General features: G+C 48.9%; 1 protein-coding gene across 3 annotated transcripts in view; it reads right to left on the bottom strand.

Annotated features, from left to right (window-relative positions):
* The window catches only part of FLNB (filamin B), a 146,821-nt gene that overhangs the window by 33,026 nt on the left and 99,985 nt on the right, over positions 1 to 13,810 (bottom strand). For 2 of the 3 annotated variants that reach the window (XM_044253309.1, XM_044253310.1), the window contains exons 21-27: positions 12,465 to 13,062; positions 11,377 to 11,550; positions 10,326 to 10,488; positions 9,023 to 9,183; positions 4,509 to 4,676; positions 2,362 to 2,485; positions 1,048 to 1,204 (exon numbers count right to left, since the gene is read on the bottom strand). In XM_044253309.1, coding sequence (XP_044109244.1) covers positions 1,048 to 1,204; positions 2,362 to 2,485; positions 4,509 to 4,676; positions 9,023 to 9,183; positions 10,326 to 10,488; positions 11,377 to 11,550; positions 12,465 to 13,062 — 1,545 coding nt within the window. Of the gene's footprint in view, positions 1 to 1,047; positions 1,205 to 2,361; positions 2,486 to 3,250; positions 3,344 to 4,508; positions 4,677 to 9,022; positions 9,184 to 10,325; positions 10,489 to 11,376; positions 11,551 to 12,464; positions 13,063 to 13,810 lie in introns of all 3 variants that reach the window. The other variant, XM_044253311.1, reaches the window with a different exon arrangement.

Below are 13,810 nucleotides of genomic sequence, written 5' to 3' on the forward strand. Positions count from 1 at the left end.
GTGGCTCAGTGGGGTAAAGCCTCTGCCTTCAACTCAGGTCATGATCCCAGGGTCCTGGGATCGAGCCCCGCATCAGACTCTCTGCTCAGCAGGAAGCCTGCTTCTCTGTGATCTCCGTCTGTCAAATAAATAAATAAAATCTTAAAAAAAAAAATCTTGTTTTGGGGGGGCAAGGAGGGGAGATGGTCACACCCTATGGACATTGTCAATTTTTAGGAATTCTACGGTCAAGTAAACAAGAACTGATTCAGCTCTGAATCCAACCAAATTCAGGGAGACAAGGGGGACAAGGTCCCTGCTCCTATATCACCACATCCACTCTCCTTCTTCCCTTTAGTAAAAAATTCCCAGTCCTTGACTGGAGTCAGCTCCCACTTGCTAGCAAACTCTTCCCCTAGGTATGGTCTTGGGACTTGTGACAAAGTGCCAGTAAATAAATGAGAGGGAAGTGGAAGTCACACAGAGCTGGTCAAGACCATTGACTGAGTTGAAGGTCCCCTTTCCCCTTCTGCCCTTCCTTCTCTTTGTGGCCTGCCACGTGCATCAGTTTGTGGTCCAGGAGGAAACCTCAGGACAGAAGCCACACGCTAGGACCGAGGAGCAGAGAGCTGGAGCCGGCTTCCTTGCCGAGCCACACAGTACCCAGGTGGCTTGCCTCCGGGCTTCCTTCAACAGAGATTAATCCCATGGGTCGGAGCCACTCTCATTTGCGGGGGTATTGTGATATACAGCGCAATCTAGTCTTAACTAATCTGATGAGTAATTTAAAACATTTTAAAACAAAAGCAGAGGAGCAGATAGAGTAGAGATCAAAGTACGCGAGATTCATCCAAATGTGGTACTTGGAGCCACCCCTTCAGACTTCTCATTCAGGCAAGCATGTTTGTTTTCTTACACAATGACCGGTTCTCTGGTGGGGGGTTGGGGGAGATCATCAAACATTTGCATCAGGTCAGAAATTGGTCATTAAAATCTTATTCTTATCCCTGATCAGGAAGTGAGGTCTTCATTAATCGAATTTGACTCTAGAAAATAACTCAAAGTTACCGTGATCTGAACAGCAAGCAGGCCTTCCCCAGCATCTCTGGCGTCAATTGCAAACTCCACAGGCAGACTGGCAGGCACACCATAGGAACTGAGGCCAGGGCCACTGGCCGTCACTTTGCTGGCATCATATGTGGGAAGGACCTTGACCTTGAAGGGACTTGAAAGACACATACACATCCTGGGTGAGTGCCAATACCATCAACCATCTACATTTGATCTCTCTTACACAAAGAGACTGGGCTTGAGAGGGAGGATTTCTACAGAAAGTAAGACAGCAAGTGCCTTATGCACCTGAAGTCTAACAGAAATTTACAAGCATGTAACCATCATATGCTTTCCCTGAGTGCACTCCATGGGATACACACTAATCCTCAACTTGGTTTGGGAGACACAGTTAACTTGCTTTTGTCATGCTGAGAAAATGGTCACCAAAATGGGAAGGGACTGTTGGAATTAGGATATAATGTTGGAATAATTAAATTAATGTCTTATCTCATCCTCTTCTATTTTCAGCATGCTTTAGATGGTGAACTCCTATTAGTAAAGTAATACATAAATGTAATTTATAAATTATAGATTTCTAAATACCTAGAGCTATATGTGTATCTCTACATAAAACATATATTGGGGTTTGGGTAAATTCTTTTCGTCTTAAGGAGTATGAAAAGAATCCCTTGGAGGCTGTCCTGACAGAGGAAGAGTATAGCAACATTTCATATTAATGTGAATGAGGAATGACGTTTCTATCCAATACCTTCTGGGAACATACTGTCAACCAAATCCTTAAGTAAAGAAGTGAAAAAGTAAAAATCTTTGTCCTCATCAGAGAACTACTTGTAAGGTCACCAGAAAGACAACGTTGATGAAATAACACATTCCTTGTTTCTTCAAAGATTCCAACTCCTTAATTTCAGCTCATCTTTAAATTCAATATGGCCAAAAGGAACAAAGCAGGAGGATACAGGATATCAAGAGAGAAGCAGCCACAGGTATCAAGGCTAGTATGTTCTAACACCCGTGCACAGATAGCCTACCGGTTCTCACTGATACCTGCTGATGAGGAAGTTGGGTGGGTAGATGGATGGGTGGATAGATGGGTAGATGGTTGGTTGGAAAGATGGACAGATGGACGGATGGATGGACAGATGGATGGTTGGATGGACGGATGGACAGACGGATGGACGGATGGGTGGATGGATGGGTAGTTGGATAAATGAATGGCTGAATGGGTCACCAGGACAGTGCTGGCCAAACCTTTAGAGGGCTGGAGTTCAGGCTGGTTCTGACCCCCTTCTGTAAGTGTCAGAAGCTTACCTACGAGGTATCTCTTCATCAGCATATTTTACTGAGACCATGTAAGGCCCCTCCTGGGATGGCGTGTAGGTCACCGTATGTGTGCCATCCCCATTGTCCACTACGTTCACCGGCTCCACCAGGCCTGAGAACAAAAATGAGACATCTGAGGAACTGCACAGACTCTCCTTCACTCTACCCTGGGCTGAGTTTGAAACAGAATCACATTCATCCCAAGACCTATTGGTTTCCAATGAGGAGAAACATAAAGGCATGGGAGGCCATAATCAGTGGCCCAAGAAATCACAGGAGACAGGATCCCCAATTCATGGTTGCAGAAATGACCCCAAGAGACACCTTTAGCTTTCTGCTGGCTGAAGTACACTCAGTCGGCCCTCGAGTGCAATTAAGGAGACTGCCATGCTTGCGTGAAGATGCATGTTGCAGACACGCTATCCCCTTCCAAGCTGGTGAGGCATGCTTGGGATGTGGCCATTTTACTCTATAGCAGAGGAAGGGCCAAAGAGACCACAACTCTGAGAAGCAGAAGTTAACCAATGGACTGGCCAAGCAAATGGATGGCTACCTAGAGCACAGACCAGTAGGATGCCAGCAGGCTGAGTGTTAGGTGCAGGGCAGGTGAGGGTGCCCATTCCATGGGATGGGGGGGGATCTTCAAAGTGATGCCTACAGGGGTCAGCTAGAGACTGTGTTAAAGCTAAATCAAGGCATGCATTGCGTTGGTAGATTCTAGATCCTAGTTCTGGCCATGAGTATCGGGGATGGGTCGACTGAGGGTAGGCTGCTTATTAAGCAAAGCAGATGAGGCAGGAACCAGGCAATTTTGGGGGTGAGGACAGCAAGAGGCATTCAGCATAATTAGAGCAGCAGCCAATAGGAAAATGCAAACCTGTCTCCGTAAAGTCACCCTTCGGGTCACCTTTAAAGAACTCTGAAATGGCTTTCAAGGGGCTGCGCCAAGACTGGGAATCCATCTCATCAGCTAAAATTAAAAGGCTGTTACTTCCGAGTCCTCCAGAATAATATAATAGCAGTAGATATCTAAGTAAAGCCTCCCTCCGTCTCTCTCTCTCTTCCACACACACACAGGTCTTAAAGCTCAGTAACTATGCAGAATCAGATTCCAGCCCCATGACCTCATTTCCCTCAAACCACATCTGCCCTGAGCTTCAAAAGGCATAACCTCCTGCTGAACCCCATTAAGTAGAAAGTTCTTCTTCAAAGAAGGAAGCCCCCATTTGCTATGTCTATAAAGCCAAGAACACATCACCAGGGAAAAATCCAGATAACTTAAGAAATTAAGAGAGAATGGCTCATTTTCAGTGCCAGAAGAGGAAATGTGATTGCCTGCCAAATAAGGTAAATCTCAATGCACTGCAGGGCTCTGTCCCAAAATGGCCTGCTAGTCATACCAAACCCCAGTTCTAGCCTGCCAACAGGGCAGGCCGAATTGTCAACAGAGGCCATTTCCCAAGAGACCCTCTCCCTCCAGGAAGTGGGGACAATGACAAAAACCATGTCACATGGGTTGCGAATCTGTCATTTCCAGAAAAGGCACGTCAAAGAGAGTTATCATCTCTAAACCCATCGCCCACCCAAACTCCAGACCTCAGTCACCTCACAAAGGCTGAGACACGCAAATACTACTTGCCTCATCTCATTACTTAAGTGAAAACTGAAAAAGACATTTAGAGCCGCATTATTAAATGGGGGAAGAGACCACTAGAGAAATAGGATGTCTGCCTGCTTTCTAAAAGCAGCTTCGCGGCATCTGAATGGCTCAGTCGCTTGAGCATCCAACTCTTGATTTCGACTCAGGTCTTGACTGCAGGGTCAAGAGAATGTTCTGTGCTCAGCACAAGTCTGCTTGAGATTCTGCCTCTCCCTGTGCCTCTGCCCTTCCCTCTCCACTCACAAGTGTGCACATGTAAGCATGCATGCGGACACTCTGTCTCTCTCATAATATATAAATACAATATTTAAAAATAAATAAATAAAAGAAGACACTTCTCCTGTTTAGTTAGAATATGGAGCAATAAAGTAATTTAACAATTTAATTTTAAGTTCATGACCAAACTCAAAAGTCAAGTGCCCCTGGGTCCAGGCTGCCCCCACCTGTGGCGAGAGAGTTGGCAGGATGCACTCACCTCGTGGGCCCAGGACCCTCACTTCCAGAGGAGCCAGGCCGGCCTTGCTGCTGTCCACTGTAAAGGACTGTGAGATGCGGGCTCGGACACCAGAGCCCAGCCCAGGGCCAGCAACCTTGACCTTGCTAGGGTCCACGACATCCTTCACAGGAACTCTGAAGGGACTGCCTGGAAAAGAAGTCACAGGATCCTGAGCACAGCTCTCCTACTGACAGATGACCTGCCTCATGTGTGCTCCGAACTTCCCCCAAAGCTCCCCAGGGGCCCTGCCTGGCTGTGTGTGCTCCCACACGCACCCACCACATGCAGCATCGGGCCGCGAGCTGGGCCCAGAAGGCTTCATGGCCCTGGAGGAACCCACAGTGCAGGAGAAGGTGGCAAACAGGCAGCTGTGACATCACATTCAACAGAGGCCGGGGCCATGTACAAGCATCAGTAGAACACTTAGAAGGCAAGGAATCTGGTCTTCAGGGGGCCAGAGGCAGCTCTCCAGGGACAACTAACCCGAGACAAGAAAGTGAACAGACAGCACCCAGGGAAGCAGATGGAGGGGGTTTCAAGCACAGTGATGGGGGGGGTACAGGGCCCTGGTGGGGAGGGAGAGCACAAGCTGTCAAAGATGCTGAAGGAGGATGCTCAGGGGTGGAAGGAAGGAGTGAGTGCAGGGGGCTGCAGAGGTTGGGAGCCCTTCCAGCCCGCATCTAATACCCTCTCCCCAAACCTCTCCTGAGGCCTTCCTGGAGTCCTTCCCCTACAATGTAGCCTGCTCCTTCCCACCATGAATGGCCTGCTTGGTTCCCTGGCCATTGGGTGACGCCTTGCTTTCTCCTGACCGTCGTCAGCTGTGGTCCTCCTGCATAGCTGACCCCACAGGTGGCACTGGGGTCTCCGACTCTTTGAGGGTACTGTTTTTTGTTTTGTTTTAAAGATTTATTTATTTATTTGACAGACAGAAATCACAAGGAGGCAGAGAAGCTGGCAGAGAGAGAGGAGGAAGCAGGCTCCCTGCTGAGCAGAGAGCCCGACGCGGAACTCGATCCCAGGACCCTGGGATCATGACCTGAGCTGAAGGCAGAGGCTTTAACCCACTGAGCCACCCAGGCGTCCCAAGGGTACTGGTTTTAAAGACCAAGGGTAAACAGGGGCACCTGGGTGGCTCAGTCAGTTAAGCATCTGTCTTTGGTTCAGGTCATCATCTCAGGGTCCTGGAATCGAGCCCCACATCAGGCTCTCTCTCCCTCTGTGCACTTGCACACTCTCTCTCCCAAATAACTAACAAAATCTTAAAAAAAAAAAAAATCCAAGGAAACAGAAAATGCTGTGTGATCAGGATTTGCAAGAGAAGCACTAAAGAGAATAACTAGGGCTGGACCAGGGTCCCTCCTGGGATTCCCCCACCAAGAGGACTAAATAAGACCTCTGAGAGGTGAGCTGGAAACAGGAACCTCAGGATCCCCAGCACCATGCCTTCTTGGGCAACCAAGCCCATTGCCAAGGGGCAACATGTACCTCTTGCTGTGAGCAGGGGTCCTTGTGCTCCCAAAGAGACTGGGAAAATCAATGACTTCTAACTGACACACAAACCCAGGTATCTTCTGCTTTGCATCCCCCCAAATTCATCTGTTGTGGAATACAGTGGCAAATTACAAGATCGCACAAAGAACAGAGGCCTTGGCTCTTTAATGACAGCTGGGTTTCAGTGGCATCCAGTTTTTCAGCTAACTGAAATAAATGGCTGACCCGGCCAAGACAAACATCACCCTCCAGGCTGGGGTTTAGGGAAACAAACGTAAGGGAGCTTCATGTCACAGGGGAACGGTAGAGCATCTCAGGTCAGCAGGTGGTGGCGATGGACGGCCTCTGAGGCCGATCTCCAAGTCAGAGCTTCCACTGGAAGGTGTCTGAACACAGCATGAGGGCATCCAGAACTAGCAAGGTAATTTTAGACCCCAGGTGACAGATACCAAGCGTTCCCTGCTACCCCGTTCCGGGGCCCAAGCAGACACCAAAAACCGCCACAGCGGCTCTCTCTCCTGATGTGCTTTTCCCGGTGGATCCAGTTGATCTAAAAGCCACCACCGGCCGACCCCAGCTGGCCCAGCAAGGGAAACCAGTATGCCACAGTGGGGAGGACAGCAAACCTTGTCAAAAACAGCCCCACTAGGGCTTTGCACCAGGCCAGGAAACACTGGACTAATGTTTAACCGGTGAGAATTCCCATGAAAGCAAATGAGAAGCCAGCAGGTTGCCGAGTGTTTCACAGCAATACCTCACGAGTTACTTTACTTACTAAGAAGCCCAAACTAAGACAACCAACCCACACTTTACTAACTAACCACCCAGGGAAGGGCCTGGGATCTGGGAGAAACTGCCATTACGCTCCGAGTGGCTACAGAGAATCTGAAACATGGACTATCATCTACCTCTGATGAGAAATGGGTCAAGAAATGGGTCTCTTTTTACTGGACTTCTCAAAGATGGCCATCTGCTTCATGCTCCCAGGTCAGTCATTGGGGTCCAAACCCTCACCCTCTTGTGCGAGGGGAATTCCCAAGCTGAAAGCATCAGCCAGACCATCCCAATGAAGTTAAGAACAGTGTTGTCATCTCCATGAAGAGAGGCTCTTCTCAATGCCACCTGCGGGCTTGCAGCCACCACGTCATCTTTCCAGACAGCAGCCCTCCACCTGTCCTCTGCGCTCTCCCCTCCCGTCCCTCCTACTGCAGAACTGTCACGCTCCCCCAAACACCCATGGCTCTGTCCTCTGTCACTGGGCCCTGTTCTTTCCTGGTAGCAGTCATCACAAGAAGCTCCATCAACACCAGCCAGGAAGTTACCGGAGCACAAGAGCTCTGACTGTCTTGTCCTTGGCTGAATTCCCCTTGCCTAGTGCTGACAGGGATTTAAAAATCTGTGATCAGGGGCACCTGGGTGGCTCAGTGGGTGAAAGCCTCTGCCTTTGGCTTGGGTCACTGGGATCAAGCTCCTCATCGGGCTCTCTGCTTGGCGAGGAGCCTGCTTCCCCCCACCCCCCGCCTGCCTCTCAGCCTACTTGGGATCTCAGTCTGTCAAATAAATAAATAAAATCTTAGAAAAACAATCTGTGCTCAGCTGCAAAGACAAGTTGGAGGAGAAACTCACCAATTTAGTTTTTCTTAAATGTGAAGTCTTCAAAGAAAAATCTAAGCCTTCATAAAATTAAGGCTTAAATGATATCTGAGTAGCATTCATTTGAGCTCAATGTCTGGGTTTTCTGACCAATGGGAGAGCAAGAGTGAGTCTGTGGGCACATAGGCATGTCATAAGGAGGAAATGTCTATAGATTCAGGAAAGCGTTTGGTCAATGCACACACTCCAGCTTCTGGGAGTCATTCCAGAAACCCAGAATCAAGCTCCTCAAGTCTGTTCCTTTCTCCTCAGTGTTATCCTGGCTTATGGCTTTGGGGGCAATAACCCTGACCCATCCGAGGCTCTTCCTGCCCCAGGAGTCCTCGGATGGGGTTCTGCCCCCTTTCTCACCATACCCAAGACAAGGCATAGGTGGACTCAGAGGCAACCCCCAGGGTCCTTGTATCCACACCATAGGGGCATCGACCCAGCCAGATGTGTGTGGAATGGCAACTGTTTCATTAAATAAACAGACCAGAACCGATGGAGAGTCTTCCCCCTAAAGCACGAAAGTTGGAGGGCCCTTCGCTACTTAAGTCATGTATTTCGCATTGTTTCAATCAGTATAGCAGTGGTTCTTAACTAAAGGTGATTTTGTCCCAGAGTGGACACTTGCCAATATCTAGAGACATTTCTGGTTGTCCCAAAATGAAGGGGGTGGTTTGGAATACTACTAAATGCCCTACAATGCACAGGACAGCCCCCCTCCTCCCAACAACAAAGAATTATCCCATCCAAAATGTCAGGGTCCTGAGGACGACAAACCTTAGTTTTGTTTAGTTTTGTTTTTTAAAGATTTGATTTTTATGTAATCTCTCCACACCCAATGTGGGGCTCAAATGCAAAACCCCGAGATCAAGAGCTGCACGCTCCACTGACCGCGCCAGCCAAGCACTTGACAGACGCTGCTTTGAAACAGAAAAGATATTAGTAAGTAAGAATTGGAGTTTGTGGGTCTCTTTCGTCTACCAGGACTATCCACGAATAGCAGAAAATAAGAGAACAGGTACAAGGTAAAGAAGAATCAATCACAAAATAAAGTGGAGATTTTCAGCTTTGTAAAAAAAAAAAAAACAACAAAAAAACCCACCTCTCCCTTAAATTAAATAGCGGGTCTTCAACACGTGAATGATTTCTAGTCCAAATGCCAAGCCAAGGCGTTTTGCCAGTTACCAGCCCTCCTGGGAGCTGGGATATTCTTGGGAGACGCAGCCATAAGGAGAAGTTCTCCCTCTGTACCTCCTCCCAAGTATCAGACTCTCTTTCCCACTCAGACATGAGCAGACAAAACCTGCTTTCATGCCAAATCCATTATGCTCTGGACACATTTCTGCGGGATTGCTTACCAGGGATGTGGGCTCCTCCGTATGTGATGTTAACGTCGTAATCCCCCGGAGCAAAGGGGATGTACTCAGCGCTACAGCTTCCATCTTTGTTATCTCTGCAGTTGATCTTGGACTCTGATGGTCCCTCCACGGTTATGCCGAGCCCACCAATGCCTGCCCCTCTGGAAAGGGTGGAATAGAGCGTGAAGTGGGACAAGTGCTTCATGCTAGTCTGCTGATTGCCAGAATTACTTAAAATCTCTCTATAAATCATCCCAGGAAGCCAATCTGATTCAACTGCTGAAAATTTCTCAACGGTGTCATAGACAGATGGCTCCGACCCCTCCTTTTCAATGCTTATCCTTCATTTTCACATCTGATTGCATCTGTGACCCATTGTAGCAGGACTACTTCCAATAATTCACTTAACCATAAAATTGGCTGTATGCTTCTGCATTATCAAGTTAAGGAGCTGCCATCTCGTTCTGGTTTGCTTAGCCATCTTATGACTGTAACCAAGGGGTTTCTGGTACTTCCTGAGGTATACTCACCCTCTCTCTGTAGCATAAAAGTCTCTACAAAGCAAATGCCTCCTATACCATGGGGGGAAAAAAAAAAGCCTCCCAAAGTTGGGACACCAGGACACATATGCAATATATACCCATAAAACTCCTTTTGAGGGGCACCTGTGTGGCTCATTCGGTTAAGTGCCTGCCTTCTGCTCAGGTTGTGATCTCAGGGTCCTGAGATCGAGGCCCATATCAGGCTCCTTGCTCAGCGGGGAGTCTGCTTTTCCCTCTGCCCCTCCCACCACTCGTGTACTCTCTCTTTCTCTCAAATAAATAAATAAATTCTTTAAATTTAAAAAACCCAACTCTGTCATTTTTTTTTAAGAAACTTTTCAAACATTTTATCTATTGATTCAGTAGAGAGAGAGAAAGAACAAGCAGAGGGAGCAGCAGAGGAGGAAGGAGAAGCAGGCCCTTCATTCAGCAGGGAGCCTGATGTGGGACTCAATCCCAGGACCCTGGGATCATGACCTGAGCGGAAGGCAGACGCTTAACCGGCTGAGCCGCCCAGGCACCCAAACCAACCCCTTCAGATAGGGGCATGAAAGAGGGCACGTGATATAATGAGTACTGGGTACTATGAGAGACTGATGAATCACTGACCTCTACCTCTGAAACTAATAATACACTATATGTTAATTAGCTGAATTTGAAGAAAAAAGAAAAAAGCAAGAAGGCAGAAAAATGAATAAATAAACAAACACCCAGGGTTACTCCTTTCAGAGTCAACACACAGATCCCAGCGCCTTGCTCACCTGGTAACTACAGTGAAGACATTGGGTTTGTTGGTAAAGGCCTCTTTCAGTCCAGGTCCTTGGGCCTGAACCCGAGACGGCTGGCAGCCTTCGGTTACAGCCACTTTGAAGGGACTATTTGGGATGGGTACGTCATCATACGTCACCTCCACTATGTGGAGACCTGTTCAAAATGACAAACAGAAATTATATGCACAAGAGTCACCTACCTGTGGAAAGTAAGACTCTCCTGCCAGGTTTCAAGCAGGGCTCACACGGACCCGCCATCCCGTGTTACTGGAAACAAGCAGTTTAAAGAAATAGTACAATATTGGTATGATCTGATTTTTTTAAAAAAATGTACCTATTTATTTAATGTTTTCTGTTCACCTGGCAGCCACACAGCCCTCCCTCCCCAACAGATAACATATGCAGAGGGCCTCTCCCCCAAGCAAGTATCACGAGGTCTGTACTGAAGTTAGTCATCTTGTGCTCGCTTCGGCAGCACATATACTAAAATTGAAGTTAGTCATCTTAAATGCACTATTCTGATTTGGAAAAACTTCCTCCTGTCATTAGCCAAAAGACAAAGGGAAATCCATGAAACACAATATCCATGCATCTACATAAAGGGATTGACTATGTCTACACTGGAATACTTACAGGAATCATATACCCAGGTAATGAAAATATATAGTGCTTTTATTTTTTCCTTTAACTTTTCAAGATTTGTCAAATTTTCAAGTCATTTCTAGAATTTTAAGAAAGAAATTATGTAAAAAAAAAAATTGATACAAATGGGTGCTATGCCATGATATCAGCCGTAAGCTGCTCAGAGGAGCATGAGGCTAACCTTGGCCACAATGTCTGTCACACACCAGGGCCAGCTTGTCAGGCACTGAGCGCTCAGTGGCTCTGCTGGGGAGGGAGATTTCCACATGTCCCTGTCACTCTGTCCGTGCCTTCATGGAGACAGGCCAGACTCATGGGGCAGGAGACAGCACCAGTCACCCAAGGAAATGGCCTGGCATAGCTCTGGATGATGGTCGTGTCCAAGGAGAAGTCAGCTCACCTTTCTCGAAGGGTGTGTACTCCACCTGGTAGGTCCCGTCAGCGTTGTCTGTGACGAAGCACTCGGTAGAGGCCCCCGAGGGGTTGGCAATGTGGGCTTTGATGTGGTCGCCCCCCACCTGTGTCAGGGGCCGTGAATCGACTGTGAAGTCGGTGGTGGCTTCACGAAACACGTCTGCGGAGCAATCACACAGAGGAGAACGTCACCAACGCCTGGAACCTCAGAACATATCCAAGAACCAGGATTCTCGGCACTTGAGGTACGTTATGTCTAAGCTCGGTGCCAGCAGATGGGTGTTTTTTTTGACTCTCCAAATCAAGAGTGTTCTTTGTTGTTGTGTGTGTGTGTGGTTTTTTTTTAAGATTTTATTTATTTGAAAGAGATCACAAGTAGATGGAGAGGCAGGCAGAGAGAGAGAGAGAGAGAGAGAGAGAGAGAGAGAGGCAGGCTCCCTGCTGAGCAGAGAGCCCGATGCAGGACTCGATCCCCGGACCCTGAGATCATGACCTGAGCCGAAAGCAGTGGCTTAACCCACTGAGCCACCCAGGCATCCCCAAATCAAGAGTGTTAATGACCACCTCCTCCCTGCCACCATCCTGCAAAAGCTGCTTCTTCCCACGAGGGTGGGCTGCAGAAGCCCCCACCCTGTGACTACACAACTCCTTGCACACTTTCTGGACGAAGGTGGAGTTGACTCTTTGACAGGGTAAAGCGAAAAGACAGACCTGCTCTGCAGCAAATCTGGTAATAGCATCCACATTTTAAACCTTTTCAATTAGTGCCAAAAATAAAGATCTTGAATTTCCACGTAAAAATCACAATTTCTGGCTTTGCCAGAAAAATATGAGCATCTGCCAGCAGTGTTGGGCCCTGTCCCCCCTAGAGAAACGAAGTGAAGCTTGGGCAGCAGAAATGTCACATGCTCACGGCTTTGCTGTGGTCCCTCTCTTCCTGATGCTGAGACCACAGGAGAGTGCTTTCTTATGTTCCACGTGGCCTCTGGGGGTACATCAGTTTGCACATCTACTCTGAGTTTCTGGGGACCCCTATGTCCTAAGTTATTTTGCAGACTTTTTAATGAAACCCACCTTTTCCTTCTATTCCTGGCCCAAAGACTTTGACCCTGCTGGTGTCGACGGCGGGATCCACCTTGACCCTGGTGGGGAAGTGAGGCACCAGCTCACCGCCATATTTCATGGTCAGAGTGTACATGCCGGCAGTCAGGGGCACGTAGGTCACCGCGTAGGTGCCGTCTTTGTTGTTTTCAATACAGACTTCGGCTTTCGCTCCCGAGTCTGAGACAGCTTCCAGGCCCAGGGCCCCGGGGCCTGCTTCCGAGCAGTCCACGCTCAGCAGCCCGGCTTCGCCCACCTTCCCGTGCTGGAGACCCGGTCCCGACGCCACGACTTTAGAGGGGTCGAAAGGCATTTCAACGTCGGCTTTGAAGGGAGAACAAGGTATGTGGACTTCTTCAAAGAGGATGTTGACAAAGTACTCCCCAGGCTTTGTGGGCAGGTAAGAGACAGAGCAGGTGCCATCCCCATTGTCAGAGCATTCGATTTTGGCCTCGCACGGACCTTCCACGGTGAGGCCCAGACCTCCAGTGCCTGCTCCTTTGGTGTCGATGGTGAACTCGGCAGGCTTGCCCACGAGACCACCTTCAAGGCCAGGGCCATAGGCCTTCACCTAGTTCAATAGAAAATAAAGTCACACTCTGCCTAACACTGGGGTTGCCGCTCGGCCAGCCCTGCTCACCACCCCAGCCTGCACTCGGCGCTGAGCTGTCTCAGCGGTAGAGGGGCCCTTCTCCCTCAGGCCTAGCTCGCATCAGACAGACACTGCCATGGAGCCACAATGCAATCATCCCAGGCTTTGAACGGCTAGCTGAGGGAGACACACCTGTGAGCTCAGTCAACTCGGAAAGCCACAGCACTGAGGCGTGGCCCTCCAGAGCCCGGGGCTTGACTGCCTGTCCGGACACGCCCAGCGTTTCTGAACCGCGGGCCAGAGGTGGAGACCTAACGTCTCCTCTCTCTCTCTCTCTCTCTCTCTCTCTCTCTCTCTCACACACACACACACACACACACACACACACACGCACGCGCGCGCAGGGCTGAATGCTCATAGGGATGGCTTTTATGGACCTCTCTGTTGCTTGGACAGCTACGCCTCCCTCAACAAATTCCATGTAATAAGTCACGACCCTGGAGTGGTGGGTATATGTCACGGTACATTTGTCCAAACCCGGAGAATGCAGAGCCCCCAGAGCGAACCCCCCCTGTAAACTATGTACTTGGGGGTGAACACACTGTCAGAGCAAGTTCGCAGTATGAACAAATGCACTGCTCTGGTGGGGGATGGCAATAATGGGGAGGCTGGGCACCCGCAGGTGCAGGGGTAGGAGGGAAATCCCTGTACCTGCCTCCACGTTTTA

This window comes from Neovison vison, chromosome 6, assembly GCF_020171115.1.
Source record: "Neovison vison isolate M4711 chromosome 6, ASM_NN_V1, whole genome shotgun sequence".
NCBI lineage: Eukaryota > Metazoa > Chordata > Mammalia > Carnivora > Mustelidae > Neogale > Neogale vison.